Below are 17,600 nucleotides of genomic sequence, written 5' to 3'. Positions count from 1 at the left end.
CAATATGACACCTAGTGTTTAAGAAGGTGCAAACACTGCCTGGCCAACATATGCAGCTGTTTATCTGAATAGCGCCAACAAGGGTCAAGAACCAATTGTGATGGCACCATCATTTTATCCAAGAAGTGCATAGAATGGCATCCAACAGCTGATTATAAGTCCACTTAATGTACTTTCATATAAATATAGATGTAATGTTAGTAGTGGCAATTGCTGTGTGGCAGCTGCAAAACAAGTTTTAACTCTGAGGTCAAATAATGTAACCAGTGGGCATCTGCCAATGCTATCTAACGTTACTTACTGTAAGTTTTAGCCGCCGTGGGCAGTTTCACAGGCATCTGCTGGGCCAGCTGCTAGCCCAAATAAGATGAAAACTGTCAGAATCAGAATCAGAATCAGAATGAGCTTTATTGCCAGGTATGTTTACACATACGAGGAATTTGTTTTCGTGACAGAAGCTCTGCAGTACAACAGAATGACAGCGACAGAACATAAAACACATAATAAAAGAATAAAAAATACAAATATGTAGACAGTGAATGACAATATACAAATGACAATTGTAGGCAGGTATATTACAAAGTGAAGTTATGTATGTACATATATATTGTGTGCAAAATTTAAGTGTATACTAAGTATGTGTGTTAGATAAATAAGTGTGTGTGTATATAAATATAAAGTGTAGTGTGTTCGCCATTATTGTCAGCTGTTCATAAGATGAATTGCCTGAGGGAAGAAACTGGTCCTGTGTCTGGTTGTTCTAGTGCTCAGTGCTCTGTAGCGTCGACCAGATGGCAACAGTTCAAAGAGGGAGTGTGCTGGATGTGAGGGGTCCAGAGTGATTTTGACAGCCCTTTTTCTCACTCTGGATAAGTACAGTTCTTGAATAGATGGGAGAGTTGAACCGATGATTCACTCAGCAGTCCGGACTACCCTCTGTAGTCTTCTGAGGTCAGATTTAGAAGCTGAGCTGAACCAGACAGTTACTGAAGTGCAGAGGATGGATTCAATGATGGTGGAGTAGAACTGTTTCAGCAGCTCCTGTGGCAGGTTAAACTTCCTCAGCTGGCGAAGGAAGTACAACCTCTGCTGGGCCTTTTTCACAATGGAGTCAATGTGAATGTCCCACTTCAGGTCCTGAGAGATGGTGGTGCCCAGGAACCTGAATGACTCCACTGCAGTCACAGGGCTGTTCATGATGGTGGGAGTGCAGGGGGGTTTCTCCTGAAGTCCACGATCATCTCCACTGTTTTGAGCGTGTTAAGCTCCAGGTTGTTGAGAGTGCACCAGACAGCCAGCTCTTTTACCTCCTGTCTGTAAGCAGACTCGTCACCGTCCTGAATGAGGCCGATGAGTGTGGTGTCATCTGCAAACTTCAGGAGCTTGACAGAGGGGTCCTTAGACGTGCAATCGTTGGTGTACAGGGAGAAGAGCAGTGGGGAGAGAACGCAGCCCTGGGGAGCTCCGGTGCTGATTGTACGGGTGCTGGATGTGTATTTTCCCAGCCTCACTAGCTGCTGCCTGTCTGTCAGGAAGCTGTTGATCCACTGACAGACGGAGGTGGGCATGGAGAGCTGAGTTAGTTTGGGCAGGAGGAGGTTTGGGATGATCGTGTTGAAGGCCGAGCTGAAGTCCACAAACAGGATCCTCACATAAGTCCCCGGTCTGTCTAGGTGTTGCAGAACATAATGCAGTACAATGTTTACTGCATCGTCCACAGACCTGTTTGCTCTGTAGGCAAACTGAAGAGGATCCAGCAAGGGCCCAGTGATGTCCTTCAGGTGGGCCAGCACCAGTTTTTCAAATGACTTCATGACTACAGACGTTAGAGCCACAGGCCTGTAGTCATTTAGTCCTGTAATTTTGGGTTTCTTAGGGATGGGGATGATGGTGGAACGTTTGAGGCATGAAGGGACTTCGCACAGCTCCAGCGATCTGTTGAAGATCTGTGTGAAGATGGGGGCCAGCTGGTCAGCACAGGATTTCAGACAGGCTGGTGTAACACAATCTGGGCCTGGTGCTTTTTTCCTTTTCTGCTTCCGGAAGACCTGGCGCACCGCATCCTCGCTGATCTGAATTGCAGGTGTGGGGGAGAGGGGGGATGCAGGAGGTGAGAATGGTGAGAGTGCTTGATTGGAGAGGTGTTCAGGATGGGTTGCAGGAGCTGTTAATGGTGTGAACAGTTGTTTGGAGAGGCATTCAGGGCTGGTTGCAGGAGTTGTGAAGGGTGTGAATGGTTTTGTGGGGAGGCGTTCAGGGCAGGTGATGGGTGTTCTTTCAAACCTGCAGTAAAACTCGTTCAGATCGTCTGCCAGTCGTTGATTCTCTACGGTGCTGGGGGGTGGTGTCTTGTAATTGGTGATGTTCTTTAGACTTTTCCACACTGATGCGGAGTCGTTGGAAGTGAACTGAGTCCTTATTTTTTCAGAATAATTCCTCTTTGCCACTTTGATCTCCTTTTCCAATGTGTATTTAGCCTGTTTATACAAGACATTGTCCCCCTTCACGTAAGCATCTTCTTTGGCCTGACGGAGCTGTCTGAGTTTTGCAGTGAACCACGGTTTGTCTTTATTGTAAATTAGTTGAGTCTTTGTAGGAATACACATATCCTCACAGAAACTGATATATGATGTTACGGTCTCTGTGAGTTCATCCAGATCAGTGGCAGCAGCTTCAAAAACACTCCAATCAGTGAGGTCAAAACAAGATTGTAAATCCTGCTCTGCTTTATTAGTCCATCTTTTTACAGTCCTTGATACAGGTTTAGCCGATTTTAGTTTCTGCCTGTAGGACGGTATTAGATGAACCAGAAGGTGATCAGAACGTCCCAAAGCTGCTCGTGGAACAGAATGAAATGCATCCTTTATTGTGGTGTAACAGTGATCCAATATATTACTGTCTCTTGTGGGACAAGTAACATGCTGTCTGTATTTTGGTAGTTCACGGGACAGATTGGCTTTATTAAAGTCCCCGAGAATGATTAAAACAGAGTCCGGGTGATGTTGTTCTGTCTCTGTGATCTGATCAGCGAGTTTCTGTAAAGCTGAGCTCACATGCGCTTGAGGATGGATATAAACACTGACCAGAATGAACGAGTGAAACTCCCGCGGCGAATAGAACGGCTTGCAGTTAATGAAGAGTGTTTCGAGATTTGAGCAGCACGTCTTCTTTAACACAGTTACATCTGTACACCACCGTTCATTGATGTAAAAGCATGTCCCGCCACCACGCGATTTCCCCGTTGATTCTGTGTCACGATCCGCTCTAAACAGCTGAAAGCCCGGCAGATCGAGCGCGCTGTCCGGTATGGTGTCATTCAGCCAGGTTTCCGTGAAACACAGAGCAGCAGAGTGTGTGAAATCCTTATTTGTCCGAGAAAGCAGAAGGAGTTCGTCCGTTTTGTTGGGTAGAGAGCGGAGATTTGCCAGATGGATGCTAGGCAACGGCGTTCGAAATCCGCGCTTCCTGGTCATGGTGGGTTTGTGTTCTCCAACTACACTGATTGTCATCTGTAAAGAATTATTGTACAGGCGTAGTTAATCTTCTTCAGTGAGGAGTCTGAGGAATAAACCTGCTAGTCCTTCAAAAAGATCAACCCCATGAAACACCTTTAAAAATGAGTCCAGGGAAGATAAACAGCAAAATAGAGGAAGACGTAAAAGATGACGTCTATGTTTGGAGAGTCCTATGAGGGAATTTCAGGGAAAGAGATTGACCCATTACTGTGGGAAATCTAGTGCTAGGCATCCAGAAGTCCCCTACGTTTAAAGGTCAAGAGTCATAAAGAGTTGCATGCCCTTACAAACAAACCATCAGTTCTGCAATATATATTGCAGAACAACACACATCGGTCATATAATATCAGATATTATATGACAGATATGTGTTGCTCTTCGATATGTTGATATTATTGTAATATTTATGTCATATTCTTTAATGATTTACACAATTTGTTGTCAATTTTTTCCATACATCCACATCCTTCAGGTCCATACGATGATGACTTTATGAAGTGAAGTGGTCTTAAATCACTGTGTGACGTGTATCCTTTGACCAGGAGGTCACTGTGTTCAGGGTTTGTGTCAAGATCAGAACAGAGCGTAGGGGATATAGTATAAAAACATGGGAAGAAGGAAAGTCTGTCAAATAAAGCACAGTAAAAGAGGACAGACGTTTGGGAAGGAGTCTGGGCACCAGACATTCGGCACATATTTACATTATATTTATCGGGTAATTAAAGTGATTTGATCCATCTGTAAGAATGAAAGTGCACTTCTTGGCTCTTCTGGTCTTGTCACTCTCAGTGACCAGGACACATGCCTTATGGAGGTAAGTCAGCACAACAAATATTTAGCTCTGGCTTTAATACAACAACATGAAAGCCAATTATTTAATTTGAGAAATATGTTGTCTTAATAATATTATGCAATGTTTTTATCATAATTTTCTTCTAATACACACCAATGCATCTTCATAGATTAATATAGACAGCAGCCTTTATATTTTAGGAAGGTCAAGTCAACTTTATTCTAATATACCATTAGAATATTATGCTATTTATATAATTATAGTGCTTTATGCAAAACAGATTGTGCCAAAGCAGCTGTACAGACATAAATAGGAAAGCAGAATAAATCAGTTATGGAAATGCATCTATGGAGACATGTCAGATTCAGCTCTAACAGGCAATAGTGGCATTATTTAGTTCAAGTCAGTTCAGTGTTGGTTCGGTTCAGTTCAGATAGAGCTGTAGTTTAATTGTGATCATGATTTCTGCTTCTCCTAATTTGAGCATAATAGTCTGTGACATAATAGAATGTGATATTTGCCTGTTTGTTTTTGTTAAAGTTATTTTTTAATCTTAAAAAGGTTTACAAATGGCCAAAAATACGAGGACATGCAAGTAATTAAAATATATCTACATACCTGTAAAAATATATTTTAAAATCTCTTTTAATAGTTTTGAAATGTTTGTATACCCAGCTAACATAATTTTGTTACAAGAACGTTCTTAAAAAGTGTTGGTTCTGGGAACATAAAAATGATGTTCCTAAAATGTTCTTTCAACTTATTTTTGATTTAAAATTTAGCATTCTAGGAACGTTGATTTGTCACATTCCAAAAACATACAAATATCCAGTTTCTTTAATGTTAGTAGAATTTTTCTGATTTAAAAAAAAACAAAAAACATTCAAACACCTGCTGTGAACAAGCACTGAAAGAAAGAGAAATAAGAACACAACCTACAACTTTCTTCTGCCTTAGCCTTAGATGAACTGAAAATAAAATAGGCTAATTGTAATCTCTCAAGATCTGTTTAAACTACTCCCCAAACAGCATTACTGGCTTCAATTATTACTAACCAGATTTACTTTATTTCTGTCAGACGTCTACATAATTTCTTATTGAGAATTAACAGAGGTTTAGACATTGATGTCTTATTGAAAATGTTTCATTTTCCATCAAGGAGATCAGTGTTTGCTTTAGTTGGGCTCTTGAACCTTGACTTTTGTTGAGTTGCTTCTTTTGCAGCATTTGCAAGTTTTTAAAAAAAAAAAAAAAAGTCTGTCATGTCTGCTTTAATAACAAAAAATGATTGTGGTTTAAAAAACTCAGCCAATATGAAAATAAAGAACTAATAACACTGTTGTGTTAGATGCTGAATATTGATGCCTGTGAGAGTATGAATACTGTCATTGTTACACTCACTCACTCATCAATACACTCACAGTCATCAACATTCAGCATATGAAACACACTAGTGGTGACATGCTTCATGCCAGTATACAAAACACATTTATCAAACTGAGCATGCATTGCTGCAATTATTATTATTTTTTTTTTTATGTTACTGTTGAAGTTTTTATGATGTGCTGATGTCTAAGTGTGATGCATTAAACTTTTAAGTAGTATTGGACAATCTTACCTAAATAACTGAAAGGTCACAAATTATTATAATTATTATACAAATTTACATTTGAGCTTATTACTTTCTTCTCATATAGCACTTCAAAGACAAAAGCAAAACAATATAAAAGGTAGTTGCCTAAACTACTTTAATGCAGTAATTTCCATGTTATTAAAACATCTATGCTGATCTGCTTTATCAACACAGAAATTAATTATCCAAACACCTGCAATATCTGCAAAAGAAGCAACTTAGAAAAAGTAAAGGGTCAGGTAAAGCAAACACTGATCCCAGTGATGGTGACCTAAAACGAAAAATTTTCAATAAGACATTAACGTCTAAACCTCTGTTAATTCTCAATAAGAACTAGTGTAGATGTCTGACAGAAATAAAGTTAATTAGTAATACTTGAAACTGGTAATGCTTTTTGTGGAATTGTTTAATTAGATCTTGAGAGATTAAATATATTTTCTCTTCAGTTCATCTAAAGCTATGGCAGAAGAAAGTTGTAGTTTGTGTTCTTATTTCTCTTTCGTTTGTGCTTGTTCACAGCAGGTGTTTGAATGATTGAAAGAATGTTTCAGGAACATCATACTAATCTTTAAATAACATTCTAGTAACATTAAGGAAACTGGATATTTTTATGTTTTTTTGAATGTTACAAACCAACATTCCTAGAATGCTGCATTTTAAATAAAAATTAAGTTGAAAGAATGTTTGAGGAGCATCACACAACCTCAAGAAAACGGACATTTTTATATTCCCAGAACCAACACTGAATATTTGAAGAACGTCCTTGTAACAAAATTCTGTTAGCTGGATAATATATATTTTTGCCATATGGGCATTGTATTTATCTCATTAACTAAAATGACGAAAAATTATGAAAAATAGTGAAAAATCATTTTAAAATTAGATAAAATGCACTACTATCTGATGTTGCTGTTTTTGGCAGTTGTACAAACACATAATAAATGTAACATGAGTCGTTTCTCTCTTCACTAGAGTAAAACTGAAGAAAATGCCCTCCATACGAGAAACCCTGAAGGAAATGGGTGTCACAGCAGCTCAAGTGCTTTCTGAGATTATGCCAAAATATGACGAACCTTCACCCACAAACAGCACAGCTTCTGTCCCTCTGATCAACTACTTAGATGTAAATCCGTCTTAAAAATGGAAATAATTCAAAATAGAAGCAATTTTGTATTTGTAATAATCTGTCTTATATAGATGTTTTTGTATTTTTAATTGTGCATTTCTCTGTTGATTTTCAGACTCAATACTTTGGTGAGATTAGTATTGGTTCACCAGCTCAGATTTTCAATGTTGTGTTTGACACGGGTTCTGCCAACCTCTGGGTTCCTTCACACAGCTGTTCTCCTTTATTCTGCAATTGCACATACTACGTGATTGAGCTGTTTGACCTTTGAACTTTAATTTCTTTAGGTTGGTGGTATGTCAGTGGTGCAGGTTTTTGCAGAGGCCACAGACCTTCCTGCGATCCCGTTCATCTTTGCCAAGTTTGATGGAGTGTTAGGGATGGGATATCCAGATGTAGCCATTGATGGAATTACACCCGTGTTTGATCTGCTTTATCAACACAGAAATTAATTATCCAAGCACCTGCAATATCTGCAAAAGAAGCAACTTAGAAAAAGTAAAGGGTCAGGTAAAGCAAACACTGATCCCAGTGATGGTGACCTAAAACGAAAAATTTTCAATAAGACATTAACGTCTAAACCTCTGTTAATTCTCAATAAGAACTAGTGTAGATGTCTGACAGAAATAAAGTTAATTAGTAATACTTGAAACTGGTAATGCTTTTTGTGGAATTGTTTAATTAGATCTTGAGAGATTAAATATATTTTCTCTTCAGTTCATCTAAAGCTATGGCAGAAGAAAGTTGTAGTTTGTGTTCTTATTTCTCTTTCGTTTGTGCTTGTTCACAGCAGGTGTTTGAATGATTGAAAGAATGTTTCAGGAACATCATACTAATCTTTAAATAACATTCTAGTAACATTAAGGAAACTGGATATTTTTATGTTTTTTTGAATGTTACAAACCAACATTCCTAGAATGCTGCATTTTAAATAAAAATTAAGTTGAAAGAATGTTTGAGGAGCATCACACAACCTCAAGAAAACGGACATTTTTATATTCCCAGAACCAACACTGAATATTTGAAGAACGTCCTTGTAACAAAATTCTGTTAGCTGGATAATATATATTTTTGCCATATGGGCATTGTATTTATCTCATTAACTAAAATGACGAAAAATTATGAAAAATAGTGAAAAATCATTTTAAAATTAGATAAAATGCACTACTATCTGATGTTGCTGTTTTTGGCAGTTGTACAAACACATAATAAATGTAACATGAGTCGTTTCTCTCTTCACTAGAGTAAAACTGAAGAAAATGCCCTCCATACGAGAAACCCTGAAGGAAATGGGTGTCACAGCAGCTCAAGTGCTTTCTGAGATTATGCCAAAATATGACGAACCTTCACCCACAAACAGCACAGCTTCTGTCCCTCTGATCAACTACTTAGATGTAAATCCGTCTTAAAAATGGAAATAATTCAAAATAGAAGCAATTTTGTATTTGTAATAATCTGTCTTATATAGATGTTTTTGTATTTTTAATTGTGCATTTCTCTGTTGATTTTCAGACTCAATACTTTGGTGAGATTAGTATTGGTTCACCAGCTCAGATTTTCAATGTTGTGTTTGACACGGGTTCTGCCAACCTCTGGGTTCCTTCACACAGCTGTTCTCCTTTATTCTGCAATTGCACATACTACGTGATTGAGCTGTTTGACCTTTGAACTTTAATTTCTTTAGGTTGGTGGTATGTCAGTGGTGCAGGTTTTTGCAGAGGCCACAGACCTTCCTGCGATCCCGTTCATCTTTGCCAAGTTTGATGGAGTGTTAGGGATGGGATATCCAGATGTAGCCATTGATGGAATTACACCCGTGTTTGATCTGCTTTATCAACACAGAAATTAATTATCCAAGCACCTGCAATATCTGCAAAAGAAGCAACTTAGAAAAAGTAAAGGGTCAGGTAAAGCAAACACTGATCCCAGTGATGGTGACCTAAAACGAAAAATTTTCAATAAGACATTAACGTCTAAACCTCTGTTAATTCTCAATAAGAACTAGTGTAGATGTCTGACAGAAATAAAGTTAATTAGTAATACTTGAAACTGGTAATGCTTTTTGTGGAATTGTTTAATTAGATCTTGAGAGATTAAATATATTTTCTCTTCAGTTCATCTAAAGCTATGGCAGAAGAAAGTTGTAGTTTGTGTTCTTATTTCTCTTTCGTTTGTGCTTGTTCACAGCAGGTGTTTGAATGATTGAAAGAATGTTTCAGGAACATCATACTAATCTTTAAATAACATTCTAGTAACATTAAGGAAACTGGATATTTTTATGTTTTTTTGAATGTTACAAACCAACATTCCTAGAATGCTGCATTTTAAATAAAAATTAAGTTGAAAGAATGTTTGAGGAGCATCACACAACCTCAAGAAAACGGACATTTTTATATTCCCAGAACCAACACTGAATATTTGAAGAACGTCCTTGTAACAAAATTCTGTTAGCTGGATAATATATATTTTTGCCATATGGGCATTGTATTTATCTCATTAACTAAAATGACGAAAAATTATGAAAAATAGTGAAAAATCATTTTAAAATTAGATAAAATGCACTACTATCTGATGTTGCTGTTTTTGGCAGTTGTACAAACACATAATAAATGTAACATGAGTCGTTTCTCTCTTCACTAGAGTAAAACTGAAGAAAATGCCCTCCATACGAGAAACCCTGAAGGAAATGGGTGTCACAGCAGCTCAAGTGCTTTCTGAGATTATGCCAAAATATGACGAACCTTCACCCACAAACAGCACAGCTTCTGTCCCTCTGATCAACTACTTAGATGTAAATCCGTCTTAAAAATGGAAATAATTCAAAATAGAAGCAATTTTGTATTTGTAATAATCTGTCTTATATAGATGTTTTTGTATTTTTAATTGTGCATTTCTCTGTTGATTTTCAGACTCAATACTTTGGTGAGATTAGTATTGGTTCACCAGCTCAGATTTTCAATGTTGTGTTTGACACGGGTTCTGCCAACCTCTGGGTTCCTTCACACAGCTGTTCTCCTTTATTCACAGCCTGCTGTGAGTGATTTGCTTAACGCATTCATAAAAAAAACTAACAAAAAAAACATAATATTTTAGCTTAAAAGTCACTGTATTATCTACACATAAAATGGCATATTTTCTCCTACAGTTCAGTCTTTCTTTCTCCATGTCTCTTTAGTCACACACAACAGGTATGATGCTTCCAGATCCAAAACGCATATTTACAACGGCACAGGATTCTCCATCCAGTACGCTTCCGGAAATGTCCGGGGATTTCTGAGCAAGGACGTGGTTGTAGTGAGTAACAATTAAAAGCCATTGGTTTTAGAGTATAATATTAAGAAGTTTGAAAGGACTTTCTTTACCAACATATGGGAATGGTATTTTAATGACCAAGGCTAAGTATTTTTAGCCATCCAGGTTAAAAAGTCAAGCACAGCAAAACATAAATGGATAACCAAGTCCAGATTGTGCACAAAATTTTACCCACAATAAGGCAAAATACTGACTGATTTTAAAACAAATTGACTGCAGTATGAAAGACCAGAACTGCAATTGCACATACTACGTGATTGAGCTGTTTGACCTTTGAACTTTAATTTCTTAAGGTTGGTGGTATGTCAGTGGTGCAGGTTTTTGCAGAGGCCACAGACCTTCCTGCGATCCCGTTCATCTTTGCCAAGTTTGATGGAGTGTTAGGGATGGGATATCCAGATGTAGCCATTGATGGAATTACACCCGTGTTTGATCAAATCATGTCTCAACATGTTCTGAAACAGAAAGTCTTCTCAGTGTACTACAGGAGGTGAGTGTCAGCATCTACTGACATACAGTGCCTTGCCATAGTAATTATACCCCTTCATTTTTGAATTATCAAAACTTAGTCAATTTATTAAAAATGAAAAACCTGAAATAAGAACATTGCATAAGTTTTCATACCCAAAATTAAATATTTAGCTAAAGCACCTTTACAGTCTCAAGTCTTTTTTGTTTAATACGACAAACATTGCACATCTGCATTTGGCAGTTATCTGCCATTCTTCTCCTCACCTCTTCACTTCTTAAGCTCTGTCAGGTTGGATGGGGGCAGACACATGTTTACAGCTTTCTTCAGATATATTTAAATGGGTTCAATCTCAGACTCTGGCTGGACCTCTCAAGGACATTCACAGAGTTGTCTATAAGCCGCTCTTGCTGTGTGCTTTGGGTCATTGTCCTGTTGGATCCATTAATGGAAACAGAGACTACATTCTTCTGTGACCCTTCAATGAAGAATAATTTGTTTCTGACCTCTACAGGAAGTTCTTCTGACCTCAGGGCTTGGTTTTTGCTCTTATATGCATTATGAGCTGTTAGACCTTTTATAAATGCGTTCATTTCCAAATCATACCCATTCAGTTGAATTTGCCACAGGTTAACTTCACTTGAAATGTAGTACAAGTGTAATAATAAATGTATTTAAACAGTTCTAGTAGTTCACAAGCCATATCTTTGTATGTATATGTGTATTTAAAAGGGACACAACACATGTCCCTGGTGGAGTGTTGGTGCTGGGGGGCACAGACCCAAACTACTACACTGGATCCTTTCACTACATGAACACCAAAGAGGAAGGCAAGTGGGAGGTCATCATGAAGGGGTAAGAACATTATCAGCATCAATTTTACTGAACAATTATGATTTCTTTCCATGTAACTTTTTCTGCCATTCTACATCTGTTTTACATCACAGTTTTCACAAATACTCCTAGATATCCTATATTAGTTTGCACAAGATATCCGGTAGCCATCCGTTTTTAATTTTGAGCAGAACCTCAGATCATTTCCAGAAAGGTTTTTTTTCTCCTCTTTTCTTTTTTTTCTTTTTTTTTTTTTACTTGTGTCCTTTAAACAAAGATCTGACCTAAAAATCAATCACACAATCAACAACATGTCATTCCATATCCTTATGACTTTTTTTTCTCTTGCTTGGAACACAAGAGGAGGATTTCTGAAGATGTCTACCAGTTGCATGTTTCCCAAAAATTGTTTTATACACAAATTAAATAGATTGAAAGATACAGTTGGCCAAACAATTATTGGGCAATATATTTAAAGAAACACTTCAACCTAAAATGAACATTTGCTGAACATTTACTCATCCGAGATGTAGATGACTTTGTTTCTTCATCTGAACAGATTTTGAGAAATTTAGCATCACATCACTTGCTTAGAAATGGATCCTGTGCTGTGAATGGGTGCCGTCAGAATAAGTCCAAACAACTGATAAAAACATTGCAATAATCCACAATTAATCCACATCACTCCAGTCCATTGATTGATAAATGTCTTGTAAAGGGAAAAATTTGGTATTTGTTAGAAACAAATTCATCATTAAAGCTGTTTATGTCTATGAAGAATCACAAAGGTACTGGGTTACTCCGCCGCGGTATCCCCGAAACCTAAAATAGTCCGAATATAAACACTTATTATAGGTGCACCCTAGTGATTCAGGACAAGCTAAAAACACGGTTTGGAAAATGGATTCATGGTGTACTCGCTTATTATATAAATTTTTCTACATTTTGAACACAAACAAACTTACGGACCGCAGCTCTGATTGGTTGTTTCTTACCGGGAGCGGTCCGTAACTTCAAATGGCAATAGGACCACTGGGAGGAGCCAGAGGAGCTTGATTTTTTCGCAGATTATCTGTCTCATATTCTACTTTCAGGACATAATGGTTTAACAAATATGTAAAAAAATATATTTTTACAAAAGTTACCTACTGCAGCTTTAAGACATATTAACTTCAAACTGTTGCTTTCAGCTAAAATGTTAAAAAGCTTTCTCCAGTCATCATGTCTGAATCAGGAGGGAAATATACACAGATCAAGCACCGTTACAAGCAACAACAACAACAAAAAAGTCCCAGACAGTTCTGAACAAATGTTGGCGGATTTTCATGTGACAGGAGATTAACTTTTTTTACTGGAGCAAACCTTAAAATGAATTATGGTATTTTTTATCAGAAGCAATGGTTTGAAGATAAAATTCCTTAATGATGGATTTGTTTATTTACAACTAACTCACTTCACAAGACATTAACTGATGGACTGGACACATGTGAATTACTTTACTAGTTTGGGCTGACGGCACCCATTCACTGTAGAGGATCCATTAGTGAGCAAATGAGGTAATGTTAAATTCCTCCAAATCTGTTCTGAAGAAACAAGCTAAATTACACCCTGGAGTCAATTTTCAGCAAATGTAAATTTTTGCATGGAATATTCCTTAAAGCCTTGCCAAAATTAGGTAAATTTAGCTAATCCAAAGTAATTTGTGAATTTTTTTTAAAAATTTACCTCAATAATACTTTGTTTTTCTGCAGCGTGTCTGTAGGTGCAGATATGTTGTTTTGCATGGGCGGCTGTACTGCTGTGATTGATACAGGCTCCTCCTACATCACAGGCCCCGCCTCCTCTATTTCCATTCTAATGAAAACAATTGGTGCTGTTGAGCATGCAGAGGGAGGGGTAAGTTCTGTTTAGCTAACTTCACGGACAATCTTTCAAAATCTGTCTTCATTTAAAACCCTGCATATAATCTACTAAGAAGTAGAAAAAAATATGAATCCACTACTTAGCCATAGAAACTATGAAAACTTCCAAATTTAAACCTTGAAAACAATTTAATGAAATCCGTAAATCTCAGCAGTAGTGGCAAACCTTCAAACTTTCCAGAACCATAAAAAAAATGAACAATGTGTTCCCGTTGTACATAAACAGAGAGCACATAATGCATGATGGACCGTCTAAAACATTCAGCAGTGACAGCTGATTATAAATTGGTAGGCAGTTGATTATAAAATTCAACACCTTCACATTGCAAACAAACTTAGGGTGATTGATCCCATATACATCCCATACATACAAGCTTTTGTGAAACAATTCTTCTATGTTCAACATTAAAACCTGTTTCTAATTGCTCTGTTTCCTTTTCCTCTTGCACAACTCCATGGGAACAGCTGCTTTGGTCTGTCATGTTTGGCTGAGTCTCATAAATAACGTCTGAAGAGCAAATGGAATGATTGAAAGCTGATGTTTTTGTTTTTTTTCATCGCCACTTTGATCGGTGGCATTTAATGTGGAAAATGTGTTTTTCTTTCTTTTCAAGTGTGAAGTTCAGTGTCATTTCGGTTTTGCAAAATGATGCAGCACACTGTTTTCTTTGAATGGTCATGACTTATTTTCTGTCTCTTTCGGCTCTGTTCACAGTACACTGTCAACTGTAATTTGGTCAAGTTGTTGCCAACTGTGACTTTTCATCTGGGTGGTCAGGAATATTCTCTCACGGAAGAGGACTATATTCTCTGGGTATATTCTTCTTCTTTATTCCATTGCAAGAGTATATATTAATATTAATGCATTAATATTAATACAGTCACATTTGGTTGGGATGATCTTGAAGGGCTTTCATTTTCTAACATATACTGAGATTAAATGAAGACAGTCATATCAGTAGCCTAACACAGCTTATTTATTTAAGTCATTTTTATATTAAATGACCAGTGGAAAGCTACATATTTTCTCTCAGCAACTTCCTGTTATTGGACAGTTTTGCTTGTGGAATAAATTAATTGTGTTTTTTGTGTTCTGGGAAGCTACATCCACACTACTAGGTGTCAGTATAAGACAAATCACTTCCACATAAACTAAAATAATTGAGTGCACCTTTAATGTAACAAGGCTACAGATTATAGCATGAACAGATGTTTGCGTAACCCTGGTTCCCTCAAAAATGTAGCATTTTTTCATCGGCTTTTGAAATATTGCAGAAATAAGCTCTGTGACCATCACAATTAGTTTGTAAAGATAATTTTCACAAGACTAAATACAAGCGCCAGAAGGAAAAAGCAAAGGTTTTTCCTTCTGGCCTATAAATAAATAAATAAATAAATAAATAAATAAATAAACCACACTACAGTTGCATTAACCACCATTAAGATTCTGAAAGTTTGAACTGTAAGATTTTGCAAGAAAACAATGAGGTTGTAAATGCGGACTAGTAAGTAGATGAGTTTTCCTATTTAATGAAAAGTTTAATAACTGCAACAACCTCCACTAGTGAAATAATAATAATAAAAATAAATGCTTAATATACTAAGCTTAATGTAAAAAGTGCAAACTGATTGTAATTTCTGGACATGTGACTGTTCGTTCTTTCATAAATAAATGAAAATATATTATGGTTTAAATATATGTTTAAACATAAATATATTAAATTACTCAAACTTTTTTGACACTTACACTTAGTTCATCTTAATATATAATATCATAACTACTTCTATTGTTTTTGTAATATGGTTAATGCTGAATGTACTGACAAGCATTTATAATAATTATATTAATGTCATTTCAATTGAAACTTGTATGTAATTACAATGTAATAATAAATATTTGTAATTACACATTTGTAATGAATTTTGCAATCTATTTGAAGGGCAACAAAAAGATTAATATATGAAACAATTACAAAAAAAAACGTACAATCATTTGACATTATTACAAAGTGCACTTTTTAAAAGTGTACTTAACTGTTGTTAAAACATAATCATGAATGTGTACTCTTGATAAACTTAAATGAACTTTAATTTAAATTATATTATATTATCTGCAAACAGTTTTTAAGTACACATTCAATACAATTAAGCACACTTTTTTTCTATTTAGCCACTTGTTAATAACATTAACACTTAAAGGTGCAATGTGTAATATTTACAAAGATCTATTTAGAGAAATGCAATATAATATATAAAACTATGTTTTCAGAGGTGTATAAAGGCCTTTCTTAATGAATGTTTTTATTACCGTAGATTGAGCTATTTCTATCTTTCTTACATAGAAGTCGCCACCATGTTTCTACAGTAGCCCTAAATGGACAAACTGCTCTACACTTAGCGCGTTTCGTCACTTTGCAACCTCACCGCTAGATGGCGCTACAAATTACACAGTGCACCTTTAAAAAACAAAACGAGTGGGGTGATTACTGATGTGTTTTATATTGTAGAATAAAATGGGAAAATGTCTTAAACTTGCATTAACCACTAACAAATGACCGTTAATATAACTAAGCTACAGATTATTTAAATAGTTTTATTTTATATTTGCATTAACTATGTAAATGTGATGTTGAACTTTTTCATAAAAAATTAAAAGCTCCCTAGTTAGTGTTGTGGTATTTTTCACAACTTCACTGTTTAGCTTTAACTGAAGTGCTGTTCTCATTAGAAATACTATTGCTGACTCTGTACTACACTGTCAGTCTGGCATTTCATTTAGCAGGGAAGTCTGGGATTTATTCCACTAAGTGCCTTTTCTCATTAAGTACAAAATGCCACATGTTGTATTTGCATGCTATTCCAGATGACTTCTGAAGTGTAGCATCTGTTTTGAGATTCATCAGTCTATGTTACAGCTATATGGACTTGCATTGGATTTTCTAATGTCTCTTTTTTATCTTTTGCCCTGCCTACAGCAGTCAGAGTTCGGGGAGGACATCTGCACTGTGATGTTCAACGCTCTGGATGTGCCGCCCCCTACTGGTCCCATCTGGATCCTGGGGGCGAACTTTATAGCTCGATACTATACAGAATTTGATCGGGGAAATAATCGCATTGGCTTTGCTCGGGCAGTTTGAAAAACACGTATTTTTCTGCTATTATAAATTCAGATTGCTATTACATTGATACGTGCATAACAACAGGACACACAGGACACTTTATCTATCACAATAATAGCTGGTAACTTAAGTTATAGCTTTCTTTGTGAACAAAAGGTTTAAGCATCATTTAAAAAAGTACTTACTATTGAATTAATTTAACAGAATATGCTTAAGTGTGAGCTGAATTTAACGAGTAAATGCATGTTTTTTACACATAAATCAATATGATAGTTCCAATTTATATTACATGTAATTACTTATGATTTGAAATTAAGAGTACTTTTGACCCACGTAATTAGGAATTAAATACATTTTTATATGTAATTGTAATATACTGTCATTTCTAGTAGTTGCACATTTGTAAAGATGAAGTTGAAATGTATTACATTTAAAATATATTAACTTTTTAATTTAATATCAAGTAAAAAAGCAAGATAAAATGTTATTAAAGATAATTATTTTTAAAAATAAACTTAGTAACATTTCATCTGATGTCACACAAAATGCACTTATTAAAAGTGTAAGAAATATAAGAATCACAGGATACTTTACCTAAAACGGAAAAATCTTTCCTAATTTCCTCATCACTTGTTCCAAATCCTTATGAGTTTCATTCTTTTCTTTTTTCTTTTGAAGAATGTGTGTAACCAAACAGACGGCAGCCATTGACATCCATTTTTATTTGTCCGTGTTGAAGTCAATGGCTAGCCAATTCTTCACACACATACTTCAAAATTTCCTCTTTTCTGTTCTACAGAAGAAACAAACTCATACAGGTTTGAAACAAATTTGTTGCCAGAGAGTAAATGATGACAAAATTGTCATTTTTGGGTGG

At 36.1% G+C, this 17,600-nt stretch overlaps 1 protein-coding gene across 1 annotated transcript; it reads left to right on the top strand.

The window, feature by feature from the left end:
• The first annotated feature begins 7,339 nt into the window (after positions 1-7,339).
• LOC113107375 (renin-like) lies at positions 7,340-16,934 on the top strand. The gene is made up of 11 exons (XM_026269841.1): positions 7,340-7,577; positions 8,311-8,461; positions 8,580-8,974; positions 9,708-9,858; positions 9,977-10,100; positions 10,243-10,361; positions 10,673-10,869; positions 11,581-11,703; positions 13,434-13,578; positions 14,320-14,418; positions 16,580-16,934. The coding sequence occupies exons 4-11, from the start codon at positions 9,724-9,726 to the stop codon at positions 16,739-16,741; spliced, it is 1,104 nt and encodes a 367-aa protein (XP_026125626.1). The 5' UTR covers positions 7,340-7,577; positions 8,311-8,461; positions 8,580-8,974; positions 9,708-9,723; the 3' UTR covers positions 16,742-16,934.
• The last annotated feature ends 666 nt before the right edge of the window (positions 16,935-17,600 follow it).

Source organism: Carassius auratus, chromosome 8 (genome assembly GCF_003368295.1).
Source record: "Carassius auratus strain Wakin chromosome 8, ASM336829v1, whole genome shotgun sequence".
NCBI classification, from domain to species: Eukaryota; Metazoa; Chordata; class Actinopteri; order Cypriniformes; family Cyprinidae; genus Carassius; species Carassius auratus.
This window is presented reverse-complemented; position numbering and strand designations above follow the sequence as displayed.